At 35.4% G+C, this 22,719-nt stretch overlaps 2 protein-coding genes across 6 annotated transcripts in view; one reads left to right on the top strand and one right to left on the bottom strand.

Annotated features, from left to right (window-relative positions):
* Positions 1-22,480, bottom strand: part of LOC120214329 (mitogen-activated protein kinase kinase kinase YODA-like) — a 32,198-nt gene extending 9,718 nt beyond the window's left edge. Inside the window, exons 1-13 of one of the 5 annotated variants that reach the window (XR_005524853.1) lie at positions 22,384-22,480; positions 20,664-21,461; positions 19,831-20,559; positions 19,456-19,543; positions 19,235-19,297; positions 18,941-19,101; positions 18,763-18,838; positions 18,415-18,474; positions 18,220-18,327; positions 17,859-18,098; positions 17,657-17,748; positions 16,225-17,009; positions 13,809-13,815 (exon numbers count right to left, since the gene is read on the bottom strand). Coding sequence is in view for 3 of the 5 variants with exons in the window: in XM_039212251.1 (XP_039068182.1) it covers positions 16,472-17,009; positions 17,657-17,748; positions 17,859-18,098; positions 18,220-18,327; positions 18,415-18,474; positions 18,763-18,838; positions 18,941-19,101; positions 19,235-19,297; positions 19,456-19,543; positions 19,831-20,559; positions 20,664-21,208 (2,700 nt within the window). In the remaining 2 variants the exon portion in view is untranslated. Of the gene's footprint in view, positions 1-13,808; positions 13,816-15,950; positions 17,010-17,656; positions 17,749-17,858; positions 18,099-18,219; positions 18,328-18,414; positions 18,475-18,762; positions 18,839-18,940; positions 19,102-19,234; positions 19,298-19,455; positions 19,544-19,830; positions 20,560-20,663; positions 21,463-22,383 lie in introns of those variants that run through there. The other 4 variants (XM_039212253.1, XR_005524854.1, XM_039212251.1 and 1 more) reach the window with 4 other exon arrangements.
* Positions 9,848-11,275, top strand: LOC120214333 (aquaporin PIP1-3-like). Its single transcript, XM_039212255.1, has 4 exons — positions 9,848-10,249; positions 10,393-10,691; positions 10,805-10,945; positions 11,031-11,275. Exons 1-4 carry the CDS (start codon positions 9,922-9,924, stop codon positions 11,124-11,126), a joined length of 864 nt encoding a protein of 287 aa, XP_039068186.1. The 5' UTR covers positions 9,848-9,921; the 3' UTR covers positions 11,127-11,275.
* Positions 22,481-22,719: the final 239 nt, after the last annotated feature.

Genomic DNA, 22,719 nt, shown 5'->3' with positions numbered 1-22,719 from the left:
CTTCTCACCGTAGAGCAAAACAAGAGGCAATGGATAATATCCCACCAGAATCTTTTCATCACACAAGATCATTTAGTTAAGTGGTTGGTGATTGTGGTGTTACGCCCTACACTCCTCAGCATGTTCCTCATCAATCACTCATGTTCTCTCCTATGTTTGGGGCAACAAATGATTTTGATCAGATGACATCTATGATGACAAGTACGAGTGTTTGTCCTCAGATGGGAGAGCATAGTGGTGGTGGGCATATATTTACAACACATGAACCTATGCCCTCGATGAATAAGCAGGTTGGTTATGATGAACAAACTCCTGAACAAGTACAACGACCACAGCGAAACCGACGTGCGCCTCGACATTATTACTCAACAATACCCCGACACCGTCAAGAGTTGTAATCCTTATTTGTATCAAATTAAAGTAATTGAATCGAATATATTTAGTATTATTATATCATTAAATACAAATCATTAAAGTCAATTAATTATTATTGAATCATTAAAGTTAAATCATTAAAGTCAAGTAATTATTATTGAATCATTAAAGTTAAATCATTAAAGTCAAGTAATTATTATTGAATCATTAAAATTAAATCATTAAAGTCAAGTAATTATTATTGAATCATTAAAGTTAAATCATTAAAGTCAAGTAATTATTATTGAATCATTAAAATTAAATCATTAAAGTTAAATAATTATTATTAAATATGTACTCAATAATTGAATATAATAATACAAATTTATAAAATAATAAGATTACTGCTGAGGCTGTATTGTGGAAGGTTTAGACAATTTCTTTTTGAATGACCTTCACCTCTATATAATCCACATCTCTTCGGTTGACCTTTTTCTCTAATATGGATATCCATACTGGTATGAATACGAATAGATTCCGGTCGACCTGTGAGACTTCTACGAAGCAGTGGATTTGGCAACCATTCATCATGATCTCGATTCTCCCAATAAGATTAATTTGAGATTGGTCTGAATTCATGGTTGTATATATTTAATATCCTCTGTAGGTGAAAGCACTCATCAACATAAGTGTATGAATTGATTCCAGTATGCATACATGCAGCGACTGCATTAGCACACGGATATCTCCACGCCTGAAAGCGACCACAATCATACCATCTTTATCATAAATCTACAGTAAATAATTCTCGATCTGCTCCTTCATTGCGACGTATGCATGCGATGACAACAAAAGTATATCCAATTCGATCGAAGTCTTGAACAAACATTGAGGTTGCCATACGCTCATTTGCTTCCATTGCTTCTACCACCATCGGAGCCCAAATTTTACCTCGATTTATCAGACACTCGATCTCTTTCCCTTTATCAGACCAAACTTTAGCCAACCTAAAGTATGTCTCTTTCACCACACTCGCTATTGGGAGATAGCGTATACCTTTTAGTACTGAATTAATGGCTTCAACAAGGTTTATAGTCATGTCCGTATCTCCGACCACCATCGTATGCTTGCGACCACTTCTCCGCTCAATTTTCGTCGCTCAGTTCCAAACACGTTCATCTATGGCCTTCAAATCCTCAAATCTCTTGTCAAAATTTGGTTGGCGTAGTTCATATCCTGTTTTAAAATAGATATTCTGTTAAAGTCAATTTATAAACAAACACATAAATGGGTACAAATGTTGAAAATAAAATTTACCCATGCTGAATATCTCCCTACGAATACGGCCGTTATGAAACTTCTCAATACATTTTTACTAATATGACGGATACAATAAGCAGGATATGCGTGCGAAGGTGTCCAACGACTACCTGGTCGTTCAATTGCTGCCAAAAGGCTGTTCCTCGATCAGATATCAAGGAAACTCCTTCTTCTCGGACGACATACTTACGTAGATTAGTTAGAAAGAAATCCCAAGCCTTTATCGTCTCTCCTTCAACGATGGTGAATGCAATTGGGAATATATTTCGTTGACCATCCTGCGCAACTGCTATCAATAATATATGTCTGTATTGACCGTATAACCATGTACCATCTACTTGGACCATACGTTTACAAAATGGAAAACCTTTTATGCATGACTTGAATACCCAAAAGGGTCTATGGAATATTTTCTTCCCTATGACAAGTTGACCTTCTCGGTTGTATACAGCATGGTCTGAGACTTCACGATGGTTCCAGTTATGAATTGTTTCATAGCTCGTAACAAATCAGGTAACTCGTTATATGATGTATCTCAATCACCATTTATCAACCTCCTTGCCTTCTCCTTCATATGTCAAACGGGTTTGTATTTTACATTATATCTGAACTGGTCTCGAATAGATGTAGCTAACACCGAGAAGGGATCCTTGGATTTTGTTCAACCAAAACCTTCACATATTGACAAATTACATCGGAGTCCAGTAGTCGGTGGTCTTGTTCGATAGAATTTTATAAACATGTGTGTGGACCATTGTACCTTGTGATGACCCAATCATCTTGCCTCTGTATTTTGGACACTTTGATCAGCCACTTACACTCAGGCCCATATTAACACACTTTGCGTACAACATTTTTTGGTTGGACTCTACAACCTTGCAATCTACATGGCCTCTTATGCAATACTCTTTAATCGCTACTGTAGCTTCTTTTTTTTCCTCTATATTGCTTCCCAACTGATAATTCACTAGAATTCTCGGACGATTCAATCATGTTGCCTGAAGTTAAATGTGGCATCTCCGGGAATTCAGGTGCCCTTATTGCTTCATAATCAATCTCCTGCATGTGAGGGGTAGGTTGATATGGTGTCGAATATTCACCAATATTGATATCAGCTTCATCACCATCGAACATGATGTCATCCTCATACAAATAAGGTTCTTTAGTTTCTTCATCTTCATTGGAATCTTAAAGTATTTCTTCCCATCGGTTTTTCGTCATACTGTGCAGCTCCAGATGTTCCACCAACTTCATTTTCACTTTCCAACATCTCCACAAAGCTGTTCATCGACCTATATGTCGGGTTATCGAAATGTCTCTCGAAACACATTTGAGATGAAGTTCCAACCATATTTCTCGATCACTCAGGCACATTAGAAATATTACACAACTCAACAAATAACTCAATAATTGGAATATTTGTTGAGTTATGTAATTCAACCATAGTTATAATATCATCTTCTTCTTCAACTGGTACTGCAGCATACCTGATCGGATTAGAACATACCATAAATTTGTACCTCAAACCATCAACTTTAGAATGGATTTTTGTTTCTATCCTCGCCTTCATCTCTACAAATGTGATGTCCCTTTTAAACATCATATTTATAGGTGCTTCAGAATGAAAAATAACCCCGACCTCATTTTCCATCATATGTCCATTGTAATGGACAATCGTGAAAAATTTGTTGTTCATTTTCTCTACACGTTAAAATAAAGCTATTCAGAATAAATTACATTAATAATTATAATGGATAATTACTAACCTGCAACCACCAACCTACCGGGATGTTAATGAATAATTAATAACCACCAACCACTAACCTACTCATTAACAAAATAAAAAATATAGTTCATTCTTTAAATTCAAAAAAAAAATATCTAATTATTTTCTATTTAAAATAAACATAATGGAACAATTATAAAAATTACATAAACTTACTAAATATTTGATTTATTTATTCATTTCTTCGAACTTTTGCCTCATTTTTTCCCCGAAAGAACTCTCGAACATGCAAACTTTTCTTCTCTTATTTTCTAACTTCTCCCCGAACTCACACTCTCCCTCCCACTATCCTCTATTTATAAATCATCTTCCGTGCATTATTACGATACCATAATTGCTTCACATGCATGCAGTGAACTACATCCCGACCCCATGCAAAATTTTCTCTACATTAGTGCCCATTATCGATGCATTATTGATTAACTTTTCTAAAATGTATTTTTGTTTTTGTTTTTGCTTTGTTTTATGCTATTTGGTGTGCTGTTTTTGATGGATAATTGCCCATTATCACATGCATTATTACCCTTTCTTTTGCTTTTGGTTTATTTTATGTTGTTTTGTGTTCTGTTTTAGATGGATTGTCCATTATCACATGCATTATTACCTTTTCTTTTACTTTTTTTTATTTTGTGCTATTTTATGGGACCGACCTACACTAAAATCATTAACACTCACGATCTTCCTCATTGTTACAATTCATTTCATCGTTTTACTCCACAATGGAAGTCGTCGAGAGATCCAATGAGAATGGAAGCTATGTTGAAGACGTCGAGCCCTCCAAGTTGGAATTTGAAGACGTTGAGACCTCCATATAAGAATGCAATTTGTTTTGAAGATGCCTAGAGATCGATTTTCATGCAAATTCTGCTAAAGACGCCGATAGATCCATGTTTTCTACTAAAGATGCCGATAGATCTATGTTTCCTGTTTAAATCGCCCCATTTTGGGAAATAATCGCATTACAACATTATATTGGGAAATAAAGTTTTCCCATGCATTAACCTAGAAGTTTTGCCCCTTATAAACATATGCTAGGGATTATAGTTATTAATTAAGCCTTAAATGTCATGGTAAGTCTCTTGTAATTTAGATATTATAGTGAATTTCTCTTTTTTACCCTTAATTTCTTTTCTTTCAGAGTTTTGTTTACGATAATAATGTTATTGAAGTATGATATTTTGTTATTGGAACATAACATTTTATTTTCATTATGATGGATAAAGAGGTGAGCAATTCTTGCACATATGAATTTGGATGATACTCTGTTAGAAATTGATCAGATGTCTTCGTCATGGACATTCGATGAGAAGATACACATAGATTAAAAATTATATCGTAAATTCATCTATATATTTCAAATCAGACACTATAGAACATTGATATTACTGTTAATTTCTTAAAAATGAGTGATCAGATGATATGATTTTGACAACCATAATTATGTAATTAAACAAAATCATAAAAATAAATAAGTGAGTAAATACATAATTTATCCTAAAATATCTATAGTTTAGATTTAGTCTTGTTTAATCTCATTCATAATATTTTTTATTTGTACTTAAAATTTGATGGCTTGAGCTTAAAATTCAATTTTTAAAATAAACGAATAATAAAAACGTGAACCTTAAAGATGACGTTATTATATTAAAAACCTTCAAAATTTTATTTTATTTAAGAAATTGCCCCCAAACTAGATTTGTTAGAAAAATACTCCCAAAGTGCATACGTAGGACTAACTCGTGTCCTACGAAAAGCGAGGAAAGTACTCGCTTTGCACATTTGAGCCTATTTGATAAGTGCTTTAATTTAGATAATTTTTGGCTTTTAAATTACTCATTAATCATTGGTTTTTGTGGCTTAATTGTTCATTTTGATTCATTTTCTGTGCAGGATGTCAGATTCTGGAAATTACACAAAAAGGATAGAATTCTGCAGTTTTTTTATTTTCGGAATCAAAGCTGGCTGGAATTCGGATTTGAATTAAACTCAATTTAGGATAATATTTTAAACATTATATTTTATCTTTGTATTTTAATTTAATTAGGTTTTAGTATTTTAATTAAGTTTTAGGATATTATTTTTATATTTTATCTTTGTTTTAGGTATTTTAGTTTAAATAGGTTTTAGTATTTTAATTAGGATTTAGAATATTATTTTAAATATCATTTTTAGGTATTTTAGTTTAAATAGTTTTAAGTGTTTTAATTAGGATTTAAGATGTTTTAGTTTGTTTTTAGGAATTTGAAGGCTATAAATATCCTCCAAGGGTAAGCCTAGAAACATATCTCTCTCATCTAAGAATAAAATCTTCTTTTTCTCTCTAGTTTTCTCTCTATTTTTTGCATACTTTTCAATTATGTTAAGTATGACTTTGGTCATGCATAGCTAATTTTCTTTTAAGCCGTGGGCTAAAGCGAAGACTCAATTCCAAGTGTGAGAATTGTAAGATACTTAAATCACTTCAGATTTTTCTCTTTGTTTTATGAGCTTACTTTTCAAATCAAAATGATTTCGACATTGGTCCGGATGTTGTTATGGTTAACGTTTGAAGAAGGATTTGCTTATTGAAGCATATTCAACTTTCTGAGAACACACTTAGTACAATTGTTTTCTAAGAGAAAATTGAGATTAAGAATGGCAACGGGTTGGGTTCGGGGCGGGTTTTGCTCGCCCCCTCCCCGAACCTGAAATGAATCCCCATCCCCAACCCCGACCCGATCCCTGACGGGTTTTTTATCGGGGCACCCCGTCGGGGATTTTTTTTCCCCGTCCCCGAACCTGACCCGAAATATTATACACAAACCCGAACCCACAAATATTTTATATATAATTAATATAAAATATATAAAATATTATATATATAATTAATATAAAATATATAAAATATTATATATATATATATAATCGGGGTGGGTCGGGGATACCTTTCCCTGAACTCGACCCGAAAAAATCCCCGAACCCGAAACCGACCCGATATCATTCAACCCGACCTCACCCGAACTTGACGGATTTCGGGTTTCCCCGTCGGGTTCGGGTTATATTGCCATCCCTAGCTGAGATCGATATCAATTATTGTTGAAACGACATAATCCAAGTTGACAGTGAAGAATTGTCCTTGTAAGCCGACGTGAATCTTTAAGTAAAAATCTATTTCGATGATCCGAGAAATTTGAGGCAAAACTGAAGTCTGCGGCTACTTTCACTATAAGTTTCTCTTTATCTCAATCTATTTAAATTATTTATTTAATAATTTTCTTTTATTTAATTCTTATCTTTTATTTTAAAAACAACTTTTAAAAATCCATTTTTATCTTTACTACTATTATTTATTATTTTATTATTTTCCTTTTTTTATTATTATTTTTTTATTATTATTTTTTAATTATAATTATTTATTTTATTTTATTATATATTTTTAACTTCATCTGGAATTCTATACTCCTCTAAATCAAAGAGTTTTACTAAATCACAAAAACCATAGTCCCTGTGGATCGACCCTGCTTCTCTATACCACATTTTCCTTTTTATTTAATTAAGAAGACGAAATTATTTTGATAGCAAAACGACGGTTATCATTCTTGTATCACATTTGAAGAGGATGAACAACTTATGGAAGCTAACAAAATACGACTAACCTCATACATACATCACCAACAGGCTCACTCAGGACCATCCAAACTTAGATGTTCACGTGCTTTGTGATGCCTTTATGCCACTGGTCAAAGCAAATCCACGTATAATAATTTCCAGTTGTAATCACATCTCAGTACAGCTACATAGTTAACTACCATAAAGCATGGTATACTAGGTATCATGCTAAAAAAAGTATATGGCCAATGGGAAGAATCGTGCAAAGAGTTTCGACCATGGCTGAAATTGATGAAGAAATATATATGGAGCACGTTTATCAAACTAATAATTATTCTGACGTACGAAAATGATCAAGTCGTACAAGGGGTGTGCCAATTTCACATGCTATTTTGGATATTTCTTTAGTGTGTTAATGTATTTCGGCACTACAAGCCGATGGTTCAAATCGATGACACTTGGTTATACAACAGATACACACAAATAATGTTGTTGGCAGTGGCACAAGACAACAATAAAAAACAATTCTCATCGCATTCGCAATAGTCGAAAATGAAGATATAGACTCTTAGGAATTCTTCTTTAAGTACTTGCATTGATATGTTATATCACATGTTTTACGTATGAGACCATCTTGAAAAGCTCCCCATATTTATCACCGGTACTGTTTATGCCATGTTGCTACAAATTATTTGCAAAAGTTCAGAACGAAGATGAACACTTAATGGTATTTCGAACGGGTATGTCTTTCATTGTTTTGGATTCAGATATACTCTCATTTATTATTTATAATTAACTATTGTATTTTTAATGGGTAGGCCACTCGTATTCTGTATATGAGGTTGACAAGCTGTTTGAAAAATTGAGACACATGAATCAAGAAGGCTAAAACTACCTTGCTAAAATCCCGAGAGAGAAATGGCTTCGGTCATTTGATGGGGGCAGATGATATAGTCACATGAAATCGAACTTGGCTGAGGTAATCAATTCATCATTGAATGGAGTACGACATTTATCTATCACTTCTGCTGTCAAAGCGACATATTATCAGTTGGCAACCCTATTTGCAACCTTAGGAAGACAGTGAGTTGACTGGATTGCAAGTGGTCACATAATCCACCCAGACATCCATATAAAATTACAAACCTTTCTGCAGTACTCAAACGCGATGAGTGTGATATACGTCTGTCGCGAACAAAATATATTTTATGTTTCAAAATATTCGAGGCCATTCAAAGGCATATAACACAACACATACGTCGTTAATATGCGTGACAAAACATGCGACTGTGGAGTATTCCAAACATCCAAATACTCGTGTCTACATGCCATTGCTACTTATTCTTCTATACGTATTGACTATAATATAATTCGTTGATCGCGTGTTCTTATTGGAAACCGTATTCAATATGTATCAGTATGAGTTTCCTCCCATTGGAAAGAAAATAGATTCAAATGCAATTGATGATGAACCTACAATACAACCAACTTTTACACTACAACGCCAATGAGGATTTACTGCGATAAGGATCTAGTCTATCATCGAGAAAGAACCGGACAACCGAAGCTATGTAGTATTTGTAGGAATCCCAGACACTCGAAGAACAAATATCCTAATCGATCACGCCCTCGTATCGATTAGTTTGTTTTAAAACGAACACATTTTTATGTTTTAAATATATAATCCAACGAATATAATGTTAAAATTTGTTTAACTTATTAATTAAGTTTTAATTATTAATTTGTTTAAGTTATCATTCAACAATATGATTTTCACCCCGCCCCGAACATGCCTGTCAAGCCATGTTAACATCTTCTTCATGTAAAAAATAAAGTTTTGAAACCATTTTGAACGCGATTTTTACCCCAATTACAATGTCTCGTATGTGCTGATATTACTTTCAATTGACAGACAATTTACAATACTACGCCTATACTTTTATAAATTATGTAATTTTTCAGATTAACTACCTGAAAAACCCTCGAATGTGCCTACCAAACCATATTAGCATTTTCTTCATGCACAAAAAAGCTTTGGAACCATTTTCAAGGTGATTTTTAACCCACTTACAATATCTCGTATGTTTCAATATTAACCTTAATTGAAAGATAAATTCCAATAATACGTGTATAATCTTATAAATTAAAAAAATAAGATTAAATACCCTAACATGCCTACAAGCACTTGTGATTTGGGCTGGAAAACAACATACCTCGCTATTTGGGAAACACGAAGTATGTTGAATACCACTCGTAATAAAATTCTCAGGCAATTCAATATCTAAAAATATAGCATTATGCGTAACGCGAAGTATTTAATATCAATATTAAATTGTACTCCAAAAAAAAATGTACCCATGTAGGACGTATCTTGTGTATTGTGCAAAGCGAGTACTTTCCTCGTGTTTTGTAGGATACAAGTTAATCCTATGCGTGTACTTTAGGGTATTTTTCTAACAAATCATATTTAAGAGTATTTCTCAGAAAAATGTTTTTTTTAGTGTTTTTAATATAATAACACCCTTAAAGACGTACTTCCTAAAACACGTCTTTTTGTTTCATCAATGAAATATGGGTATTGATAATTTGTATCATATAAGGTTGATTAGACATGTTATTATAGTGCATAAAATGAAATTATTTTAAGAATTAATCATAAAATTTATTACATTTAAAAAATAATTTTTTAAGGGAAAAATCTCCGTTGAAAAGCCAATGATTCCATTATAGTCACTACATTATCCCATCTATAAAGGCATCGTATTCTTCAGCTTATCTTATTTGCGCAACTTTGGCTTGGGATTCTTTTGAGAGAGAGAGAGAGAGAGAGAGAGAGAGAGCTTCAATCTTTGGTTATTGAGTGGTGAAAGAAGATGGAGGGGAAAGAGGAGGATGTAAAGTTAGGAGCAAACAAGTTTTCAGAGAGACAACCAATTGGGACATCAGCCCAGACAGACAAGGATTACAAGGAACCACCACCGGCACCTTTGTTTGAGCCTGGTGAACTCAAGTCATGGTCTTTCTACAGAGCTGGTATTGCGGAGTTCATGGCCACCTTCTTGTTTCTTTACATCACCATCTTGACTGTAATGGGTGTGTCCCAGTCCAAGACCAAGTGTACTACCGTCGGCATTCAAGGCATAGCTTGGGCCTTTGGGGGCATGATCTTTGCTCTTGTCTACTGCACTGCTGGCATTTCAGGTCACATTCCTTTCAATTTTTATTTTTTACTTTGCTGTTATAGATTTTAGCTTTGTTTTTCTTTGGCCAAGCACAAAATTTGAACATGTTCTCGCATGTTAAATGTGTTTAATAACCAGATCTGGGTGTTTTTTGAACTTCAGGTGGGCACATCAACCCAGCTGTGACCTTTGGGCTGTTACTGGCAAGGAAACTGTCCCTTACAAGGGCGGTGTTTTACATGGTCATGCAGTGCCTTGGTGCCGTATGTGGAGCCGGTGTAGTAAAGGGGTTCCAAGGAAACAGTCGATATCAGATGTTGGGTGGTGGAGCTAACGTTGTTGCCCATGGCTACACCAAGGGATCAGGTCTTGGTGCTGAGATCATCGGTACTTTTGTTCTTGTCTATACTGTTTTCTCTGCTACTGATGCCAAGAGAAACGCCAGAGACTCTCATGTTCCTGTATGTGTTGTTTTCTTTCCTTTTGAGTGCATGCTAATATTGGTGTTTAGTTAGATCTTCAAAGTGTAATGGAGTAACGCATTACTAATGAATTTCTTGCCACTGCACTGCAGATTTTGGCTCCCCTTCCCATAGGGTTCGCGGTATTCTTGGTACATTTAGCCACCATTCCCATCACCGGTACTGGTATCAACCCAGCCAGGAGTCTTGGAGTTGCCATAATATACAACAGAGACCACGCATGGGATGACCATGTTAGTATCGTTCTTCATTCCCCAATCTTTCATCGTAGTGTTTGCATTGTTAGAGATGGACTAAAATTTATGCGTTTGGTTGCAGTGGATCTTCTGGGTTGGCCCCTTCATTGGAGCTGCTCTTGCTGCAATTTACCACCAGATAATTATCAGGGCTATTCCTTTCAAGACCAGAGCTTGAAATGATCACTGATCGTGGATCTTCTACTTGCTTCTCTTTTCGTGTCCTACTTTGCCTTGTTTGGTTTGCATTTTGGGTTAATGTGCGTAAATTACGCTAGAGTTGTGCTGTATTTCCTTTTATTTGTCAGTGAAGGATTCTTTTTTTAATTATATATTCTCTCCCAAATCTAAGGCGTTTTTACCGAAATATAACTCTTAGACTCAATAATTAATGTCATGTACCCTTTAGCTTAATATTACCGATTTAATCTTTTCTAATACGGTGCCAATAAAACGTAAATTGTCAGTCGTGATTTTACGGAGTTCTATCCTAACTGGGGTTATGTAAGGAAAGGCACAAATGCATGATCCGCTCCTTTCCTTTAATTCCTCATCCATTCTCCTACATTGATTATCACACGTCTTTCCCCTCATCTTTTCCTATAAATACCACACTCAACATAATCTTCAAACTACACTCAAATCTTAAATTCTCTTACTTTTCCTATTATCAACCTTTTATTAAGAACATAAAATATTTTTATTATATTATAATTATTTATTAATTTATTAAATTTTATTATATGATTTTTTTATTATTTTTTGTAATTATAAAATGGAAGTTGCGTTGTTACGTTTAGATGAGAATTATATCTCGATGTATTTTTTTAATATGGTAATAATTTTAAATTGAGTTATTATTTTAATTATTGTGAATGTTATTTATTTAATTTTTTAGTATTATTTTATATTTTAATTTGTTTACTATTTATTAAATTATGAGAGAGATTGTATATTAGATTCATTCATTCGTAAAGTTAAGTTAGAGATACATACTCGTGTTTGGCCGTATTTAGACGAAGTTGAATTTCGTTACATAGAGAAAAGGTACTGTAACCTTGAACTCAACCTTATTTCTGCACTGGTTGAGAGGTGGAGACTAGAGACACACACATTTCATCTTCCGTGTGGAGAGTATACTATTACACTAGAGGATATTTCCATACATTTGAGGCTTCCGGTAGATGGGATGTGATTTATGGGATGGCGGATGTTAACTGACATTCTTTGTGCGATGAGTATCTTGGAGGTGTCCTACCTAATTTCAACGGTCGTCGAATATCGTTAAATTGGTTGGATACAACTTTTAAACATTTAAGTCACGATGCCTCTGAGGAACAAGTTAAAATGCATGCACAAGCTTGCATATTACAGCTCATAGGAGGATCATGATGCCCGAAAAATTGCGTAACCAAGTTCATTGTATGTGGTTGCATTACCTCGCAGATTTTCACGTTGTCGGCACACTTAGTTGATACTTCGTAGTTTTGGCATTTCTGTATAGGGAAATGTGTCGAGCAACTGATTGTCGAAAAAATGCTATCGGCGAATGTCTTATTCTTCTCCAGTCTTAGGCGTGGTATCGCATGCTCTTTTTTATGTCCAATAGTGAAACAACTGTTGGTCTTCTCGCTATTGTTGAGTAATTTCAATACTGAATTCGTATATAAATAATTTTGTTGAGTATATAATGAAATTTTCTTCATTGAATAGGTGGTCAAGTGCAAGAAAAGATCATCGAGATTTACCGGATGAATTGGAAGAAATTCGGCTACTCATTGATCAGAAGGCTGGTACAAAGGTATGTATTTAAATTTTATTATTATTTTAATTATCATTATATAATTAGAATATTATTTTGATAAGAATTATATATATGTATGTTTAGTTTCAATGAGCTCCTTATTCTACTGAAGAAATGAGGATTGACATCCCACATCACTTGAGAGGACCACTAGATGTATGGATGGTAGTGGTCCCTCTGATATTTATGCTATTGTTGAGTGGCATCCTACTGATCGTGTACTCCACCAATTTTCTTTTGTACAATATATTCTAGAAGCACCTAAGAATCTCGATGATATGTATATCATCGATAGACGAGACAAAAAAGAAGTTGAATGGTTGTTGAAACACATCGAGTGGGTAATGATATGAGAGGATCGACGTGGACGCATTACCCGTACGTAACCCATTTATGTGAATCATTATTCGATTGCGGATGATTATTATGAGTAGTTCAACATGAACGGGAAATTGTTTCTACTTTTCGAGGAAGCACGAGGCGAGAGCATTCATTGACGTTGACAAAGACGTCCACCGTCTCAGAGGAAAAAAAGTTTCAGAGGAAAATTTTTTAAGAATATGTATCTCCTCCTTCAACAAGGGCAAAATTTTCTTGTATTTTCCATATAAGAATGTCTCATAAAGTTAGTTATAATATGTGTCCCACTCACCGTGAAGTTTTTTAATGGCATTCTACTTTGCCTTCCATGTTTTCCTATGAGACGGTGTACCCATATTGCGACTGTATAGCTGAAATTAGCACCGCAATAACTATATGGGAGTTTGCTTTGACCATGGGCATGATGACTAGCAGATAATGCTAGAGCCCAAGTTGGGATGATCCTAGTTGATTCATCCAGCACAGCATGTGTAAGGACTATTGTATATTGTTAGTTCCCACGTATTGTTTTTCCTCTTTCTCTTCGATACATGAACCATCTAGTTGCATCTGTTATCACGTTGCACACAATGGCAGACATAGTTTTTGGTGGTGGAACGGTCGAATCTGGACTAAACAAAATCATGTATGTTGTAATTCTTAATTGTCATCATCACTTCTTCTTTGGATGGAAACTCCATTCCTTTATATAACTCACTATCACTGACTGATGAGTTAAATCTGTAGTCGCCAACATTAGGCATATCCGTAAATTTTGGCCCGTACATTGCACCACAGTCAGTTTCATACATGTGTGTTGAAGGTTCGGTGTATATCATATTTGTTGGATCTTCATCTACATCGTCATCATCGGAGTCCATGTTGAATTATGGTGATTCTGGCTGAACGACTAGTCTAGTCTCAACACCATCCGCACCTGGCTCACAAAGTGGTTCTTCTGGCGGAGATGAGGGTTCCTCTATGATGCCAACATTTAGGTTGAACAAGCTGGTAGTTGAAAGCCTTCCCTTTGAACTTTACGGCATCTTGACATTGAGGTCGAAGAAGCTCGCAGATGAATGACTCCCCCTAGAACTTGAAGGCATCGTGTCAAATGGGTACTGCACAGATTGTTGCGTTGAGGGTATTTCCATATTCAGGTCAAAAATATTGGCAGATGAATGTCTTCCCCTTGAACTGGAAGCGATGTTGCCATACGGATTGTTTGTGGAGCCACCTCGGTATAGATCGTAACAAGTTGTTGATGAATGTCTCCCCATTGAACTTGATGGGATGTCATCATGATGTGGATTTCTCATTAACAAGTTAAAATCATTCCACATTACTTGAGTTGGACTGCCAACTTGATCAGCTTGTTGAGCCAGCCCACAGTGAGAGCATAATGACATACCACAAACCATAAACACTTCAACAAATATTGCATACATCTGTGTATCAGCGTCTGAATATTGATTTTGAGAATCAACCATCATAGCAACATTGTCGTCGTTGGAGAGTTCGAACGCTGTATAAATTAACGAAAATACTACGGTTAGAAATCTATACTGAAGTGGTGACAGTCTTCTAGTACTTCCAACATGAACCTTCCTTGAAATTTTAGTGATAAGCTCCTCAAGAGTGATGTTTCTTTTGAATGATATTCTGACAGGATGATTTGATGCGAAGAGGATGCCGGTTTAATCTTCTCGAATTTCTCCATCATAGTAGACAATAGTTGAAATACGCATCATTATGAGATTTTGAAAGATTTAAAGTCTTATATCTGCAAAACAATAGCTGAAATACGCCTAATTAAATAAATAGTGTATGAATTAAAATATAAACTAATCCAATTTTTTTTTAAAAAATTCACAATAATTTAAATGACAATTTCATATTGTTACCGTATCGGCAAAATGTCTCGAGGTATGATCCCGCTTTCCAATTTTACAATCGCAAAAAATAATACAAAATAATTAGTACAATAAAATTTGTTCAAATAATTAAATATAAAATAAATATAATATAATAAAAATAATTTTACCTTGTAAAAATAATAACAAAATCTACTTAGCCTTATAGAAGGAATTGATAGAAGTGAGAACAATGAAGTAATTTTGGTGTGGTGATGTTTGTATTCAGAGGGGTTGTTATTTATAGGAGAGGGGGAGCGTTTTAAAGCCGAGTTTTCAGGCTCATGTAATAATGTAGTATTAATAATTCAACGTACATAATGGATCTGCGCCTTCCGTACGTGTCAGAGGTTCAGCGAAGTTGAGGATGGTGATCCTCTCATTTCCTTACGTGACGCCAGCTCGGACAGAACCCGGCAAAGACGCGGCTGACGATCTGTGCTTTATTGCCACCATGTTAGAAAGGATACTATATCGGTAATATTAAGGGATAGGGTACCTGACGGGTAATTATTAGGTGTAAGGGTGATATTTCAGTAAAAGCGTGCAAATCTAATATTGATGAGATAAATTTACACATTTAGGCTATGTTTGATGGATGGAAGTTGGGATGTCTTTGGTAGGAAAATTGGAAAGGATGTTCATTTTTTATTCTTTAGGTAAAAATTACGTTAATAGGGATAATATTATAATTTAAATAATGATTTACTTATAAATTATCTAAGGGTGAGAGGAAATAAGATTGAATAAAAAAAAAATCGATACCACGTTTATAACCTAAAAACATCAGACATCTGCCAAATCAAATTTTCAACATACTTCATTTCCTAATGTTAGGATGTAAATACAAGTCAAATTAACAAAATGCTGGCAGTGATATATCAATATCAGCAGTCACAACCAAGTTTTTGGCTGAGTTGCTACATAGAAAGCTAAAATTACAAAGGCCAGTCTCAGCTAATTTCCACAAGTCTTGACAAAAGCCTAGTATTGGGTTTTTGTTCCCCCACCTTCTGTACAAAAACTTTAATCCCCAACCACTGTTCATCAACCTGTAAAAAATGTAGAGGGAAAAATTGCAAATGAAAAGCTCTCTCTGTGTTCCTTGGGTGTAATAAATGTACAGTTTACACTAGCAGACGATCTTCGTTGAAACTGCTTAGGTCGATCTCTAGAGGAGAGTTTGGTTTTGAACTTACTTCGCGGTCTACTCTCAAATGACAATAGATTGCCTACTATGATGGTGAAACACGTACCAAAAGAGTCTTCGACACCATTGGCAATGTTTTGAATGCAGTTAATATCCATTCCCCAGCACCGAAAAGCATGTATTATCTCCGAGGAAATTTGAACATGTAACCAAATTTTTAGGAAATAAATCACCCCTAGCACCGAAAAGCATGTAAATTGCCTGGAGGCCCTTCCCTGACAGATTTCTGGAGCAAACTAGATTCTTCCATTACAGCCTGGCATTGATGGACCTCGATTAAGGTCCAGAGATGGTTTCAACTTCAAATGGTCCCTCAAAAGTTGCTGAGACACATGATCAGCCAGGACTGGCTGTCCATCATAGAATTCCCTATGATCCCCATGCCCAGGCCATCCATACTGTTTTCCAAAAGCTCCGGTATCTGATGAAATCATTTCTTGAGAAGCATTAGAATCTTGTAGTTGTGAAATCCCTCGAAACATGTCAGGCTTGGGTTCTTGATAAGGGTTGCTAGCATTTGTATACAAATTATTTTGGGACCTTGGGATTATTCCAATACCTTCATGCAAGTAGGTAATTGGTTGTTTTTGGTGATGAAATGGAATGGCACCACTACCACCTGTCACAGGAGTGGATGAAACAGAGAGAGCATGAGGGCTAGATATAGGAGAGGGGGACATCCTTCCCCTAAAATTTTGTGGAGACCTTGCATGTAGTAGAGGGCTGCCACTGGGAGAAACTGGGCATGACATGTTCCTTGGTGTATGAACATCACTGCAATGGAGCATAAATAATTATACGATATAAATCATGATGACACTGAAAGATAATGATCAAATATAGATCAGAGCAGATATTGTTGGCATGTCAAAATCTTGGTAGCAGCGACATTTTCTCTAAATGCAATTGTGAAAGTAGATACAATTCAATACACCAAGAATCCAGGGGAGCACGGTATTGAGACCAAAGGATTTGGCAGAAAAAAAAGGCCTTAATTACATGTCATCAATCTATAATCATTCATGAATACATAATACAGCATCTAATAACAACTTACATTATAATGATATGAAATATTGTTAGAATCAAGTTAAAAAATCTGTTCTATATATTGATTGGATGTTGAACCATCTATGACTGCTATCCTGTCACTACCATGGAAGTGATAGCTGAAAAAACGGTTTATTATGTTTAATTTTTCCCCTTATAGGCCAACAACATCATTGTTCTCATTGTTCAAGAAATTTATATCACATCTCAGTAATTTTGCTAGTTCTTTTAAAAGTTGAGCTATTTTAAGCTCAAAGCAGCATAACTACTCATATGCCCATTTTAGGCATCCATGTCTAAGTTGCACCTACAAGTACCAGCTGTTTACATGTGTGAACAAGTGCATCCATGTTAGAGAGAGAGAGAGAGACCTGGATCCTGATACTGTTTTTAAAGCTCTGCATGGAAGGCCAGCCGCACCCTCTGAATCTATGTATGGAAAATTTCTAGCATTTCCTATTCCCTAATGAGATATTGAAAAGCAGGATGCAGCAGTCAGCAGTGTCGGTAAAAACCTGAACTGATGATAATGATCAACAAAATCAAATAAACATAACTCTTAATTGTCTATACCAGTGTTTTCATTGCATTTGTAACTGCATGTGATGGATCTGATGCATCAGCACTGAAAATGGGTCTCTCCAGCGGCATCACATTTTTCACAAAAGGATGCTCTAGAAGCCAAGTTGCTGTAGGGCGATGTAATGGATTCCTTTGTAAACACTGCCTCACAAAGTCCTTTCCCTCATTCGAAAGACTATCCGGAATTGTTGGAAGTTCTTTACTGTTGCCAATTTTGAACATTGCAGCAACCTTTGAAGCAGTACAAAAAAACAGTCAAAAAGCAAAAATGCTTTGCTGTATTAATGATGACACTTTTCACAGCATCAGGAAAATTCCAAATTCATGCCTGTGTGTATCAAAATTCACCTACCCCTTCATAATGGCTCCAAGGTGGTTTTGTGGTAGCCATCTCCAACACAGTGCACCCAAGGCTCCATATATCAACAGCTAAGTTGCATCCATTTGAGTTCTTTATAACCTGGAGCAGGATATGGAAATAAAAACATTAATAAAAATCAACAAAGAAATAATGACATTGGAATAGACTCTATTAAACCATGTAGACCTCAGGTGCCATCCAATAGGGGCTTCCTTTGAACGATAGTGGACAAGACGACCCTGTAATCTGCAAATTATGCCAGATAACCAATATAAGCATCTAGAGACAAGCGATATGTGCAATCGTGCATTAAGCATCCTATCTAATAAGCAGTAAAATACAGGAATTACTTTTTCTTACAAGGATTAGGATAGTAGGATTTATTTTAATAAAATGACTCAGGAATTCAAACTACTTAAGATAATATCAGAAGCGAGGATCTATTTTGGTTGAACAAAACAGCATATGCATGACTTGTTTTTTATTTTGTAGGTAAAACCAATAATTATGAAATCATAGATAAAATGCTCTTACGTGCTTTGCCATCCCAAAATCAGCCAGTTTCACACGTCCATTGGGGTCAACCAGTATATTTGCACCTTTTATGTCTCTGAAGATATTGCACAAAATAGAAAATGATACTCCAACATGATTGACACATTGGATTTATTCCCAACGTAAAATCCCAAGAATAACCAGAAAATAAACTCACCTATGAACAGTTTTTTTAGCATGCAAGTAAGCCAATCCAGACAAAATTTGTTGAGTATAATTTCGAATGGCACTTTCACCAAAAGGGCCATACTCTTGAAGAAGTTTATAGATGGAGCCACCAGAAACGTACTCCAAGTATATGTAAAGTTTATCATCTACCTGTTCATGAAATAAAAAGGTATACTATGGAATTAGAATAAATCAACTGCTCGAATTGATCTATTTATATTGAATGCGAACTAACGATGACAAAACAGTTACAGGAATGACCCTTTCACAAAAGAAGACTCACAGTTTCATATCCATAATATTGCACAATATTTGAATGCCGTAAGTGGCTAAGCAGCATAATTTCCTGCCAAAACACTGTCCATAAGTATAAAGATCACCTAAAATTATTAACACCAAAATAAAAAAAAACTTAATGAATATTAAGGAAAATATTCCTGTTCTTAAAACCATAATTTCCAGCAAATGTCTTTTTAACAAAAAAAAAAAAAAAAAAAGGCATGCCTGTCCCAACTGCTGTACACTTTCCTTTGATTTGGCATCATCAGAAAACAAGGTAACTTCCTTCATTGCACACATCTCCCCGCTTTCACTAATGCAGAAAAAGAAGGGGAGAAAGGATGAAAAAGAGAGAAAACAATTGAAACATGAAAATAGCAATAAAAATTTGCAAGAGTTTGAGTGTGTTGTGCGTTTGTAAACCGCCGCTTGGGAAATTAAAAAGATCAATAACCTTGAACCAGGAGCGCCCGCATTCAAATTTGATGATAATGTTAACAATCATTTATCTAATCTCAGATGTTATAATTTAAAACAAAAAGCTGGGAGCAATCTCACATAAAGATAAAGTTGCCACAATCAATAACCCCTTTGACACACCTGTTAAAACCAAGATAGACATGTCCAAATGTACCCCTCCCGAGCAATCGTCCTTTCTTCCAGCGGAAGCAAGGGCTTGTTGGGTTTTCTGCCCTACCAGGACTTCGGGGTAACGATGGAGATGTTGCTGCAGAATACCCAGGAGAAAAAGGACAAGTGTTAGATATTGTTATTGGGGGTAGAGGCAACCTATGGCTTTTCTGTTTCCCATCATCGGGTCGGCTTGTAGGTGACTCAGTGGCAGCCCCTGCTGTTCGTGGATGCAAAGGGGTGACAGCACCACTGTGTATTCTAGAGCTGGGACCAGGGCTTGTCATTCTGGGACTAGGTATAGGAGAACACTCAGGGCTACACCTGCTTTGTGGCCAAAGCAACTGTCCAGACATATCTCCACCCACAGAATTATGGCCTGAACCTGGACTAGAGCAGTGTCCAGATCCCAGGAAAACTATATCAGAGAAAGGCTTTCCAATGCCATGACCAGAGTTCCAAACTTGCTCAAGACCAAATGCTCTAATTGGACTTCTTGAAGGACTTGACATTGAGCTGTCCGGAGCACTAGAGAAAGCACCACGTTGAGGAATCTGTAAATTCAGCACATGACTGTTCGCCAGTCCTCGCTTAGGTGATGGGTATAGGTACTGATTATTAAATAATACATTAGCTGGTTTCAGTATCTCCTTGGAGTCCTGCTGATTGACATCAAGCAACTGATCCATGTGCTTTGTGCTACATAAAAATTAAAATGATAATTGATCAAGGATGACATATAAGATCTGAAAGGACAGTTCACAAACACTATAAGTTTAAATGATATCAAATTAGTTACTCACCCAGATGGACTGTTCACTGCAGTCCTTTGTCCATTCTCATAATCAGAAGTCAGGGCGCTACGGGAATCAGATGGGTCATCACTATCAATAGAACTATCACTAGAAACCGAAGCAGTAGCAAAATCTCCCTCAGCATCAGCACGATCCAGTTTCTTAGGAAATTCCACAGGTTTTGGCAAGGGTAAAAACAGTAATGGCTTAGAACCTCTTTCGATTCCTGGTCTTATTGATGCACTAATTCCAGAATTGACTCGTAAAACATTAGCATGATGCCCTGCAGGAAGAGGAAGTGGTTGGGCATGAGGCCTTTCAGAAAAACTTTGACAGCGTGATACTTGCACAGAGGGTGATGGTGATCGTGACGGGACTCGAGAGAGAGATCCCCTTTCCAAAACAGCACAGCTCCTTCGAGAACCCCCTGATCTGCTAGTGGATTTTCCATCAGATGTGATCTTAAGCTTACGATTATTAGCATCAATTAAACTCTCCTTGCTTGCTTTCTTTTTCTTTTCTTTGGATGAAGACTTTCCCCACCATGGAGGCATATTGACGTAATACACAGAAAATTCAGAGTGCAAGATCCCCTTCTTAATTACAATTGTCACCAACTTAGACACCAATGATCATTTCAATTGCCGCCAACTTTGACACCAGTGATCATACTTGCTGCTGACACATTAAACTTCAACCAAGTCCATTGGCTTTTTGCTTAACATGATTGTGTTACAAGCACAAAGGCGAGACATAAATTTGGGATTGCCAATTAAAGCATGTTGCAGTCTCTAAAGATACATTATCCTGCAAGTACTCGCATACAAGCTTCATCATGAACCTCTATGGAAGGATGTACCAAAAGTTACTAAAACATAAACAAGAATTAAACTAGATATACAGCTAGGAAAATAATGATAACATAGAAGCAGTACACAGACAGCATAATTTCAGAATCATGTTGGACCGCAAAAATCATTGGACGTTTGAAAATTTCCCTCCTTAAAAAGCATCCATACAAGCTGCATTAATTTCAATTTCACATCTAAAAGTCATAACTTTGAATTTATTGCCTAACTAATCATTGGTCCACATCCCTAGATATATCATTTAGTCCAAAACTACTTCTAAAGTTCTAATTAATCAACATGGCATTCCAGCTCAACTTTACAGCTAAAGATAGTGCAGCTATTGAACTATTTGGACAAACAAACAGGGGACCTTGTCACTCAATTTATTACACTATCAAAACAGATCCAAAATTCAGATACCATTTTTGCACATAAAGTGACAAACTCAATCTCAAAAACCCAAAACACAGTCTTCCAAGCTGGATCTAAAATTAACCAATTCATATATCCAAATAAGTGGAGGAAGCAAACGAATTCAAAAGGTAAGGAACTCGAAATCTAACAATTTGTACAAAAAAAAAAACAATTGAAATCAAAATCCTTTCTCTAAATACTTCACAACCTAAAATGAAAGAAAAAAACATAGCCATGAGTTAATATAATAAAAAGTGGTTAAAACAAAGAAAAAAAGAGGCTCAAATTACAGTCTACACTCTAGAAACAGAGTAACCCTCACTTCAGCAGTTCCAAGCTTGAACAGAATAAACAAATCAAATCATCCGAAATCATCAAGACACTCCAAATGTTCAGCTCAAAACGCCCAAAAGAAGAAGCTTAAAAATAAAAACATGATAAAGGAGGAAAAAAGCATTACTTACAAGTGAAGTGTAAGTATAGCCCATCTAAGTAAAGTGTCAGTTTTCAGAGAGACGGCAAAGAAGCTCAAAAAGGCTCTAAAATGAATGACAGAAGAGAACGAGAGATCATTTTATTAAATCTAATTTCACTAAGGGTAAATTATATTTATGACCACTTAATTATTAACTTTCTTCATTTTAAATATAAATCTTTTAATTTTATCAATTAGATCATTTAGTTATTTAAATGTTATCAATAAAGCTGCCGACATTTAACAAAACATGATTGTTAAAAATTGATATTATTAAAAATTTAGTTCTTAATATTTATATATTCTATTAATTTAATATGAATTT

The sequence above is a fragment of the Hibiscus syriacus genome, unplaced genomic scaffold (assembly GCF_006381635.1).
Source record: "Hibiscus syriacus cultivar Baekdansim isolate YM2019G1 unplaced genomic scaffold, ASM638163v2 tig00110057_pilon, whole genome shotgun sequence".
Lineage (NCBI taxonomy): Eukaryota > Viridiplantae > Streptophyta > Magnoliopsida > Malvales > Malvaceae > Hibiscus > Hibiscus syriacus.
Note: the sequence above shows the minus strand (reverse complement) of the source record. Positions and strands in the feature narration are given on the sequence as shown.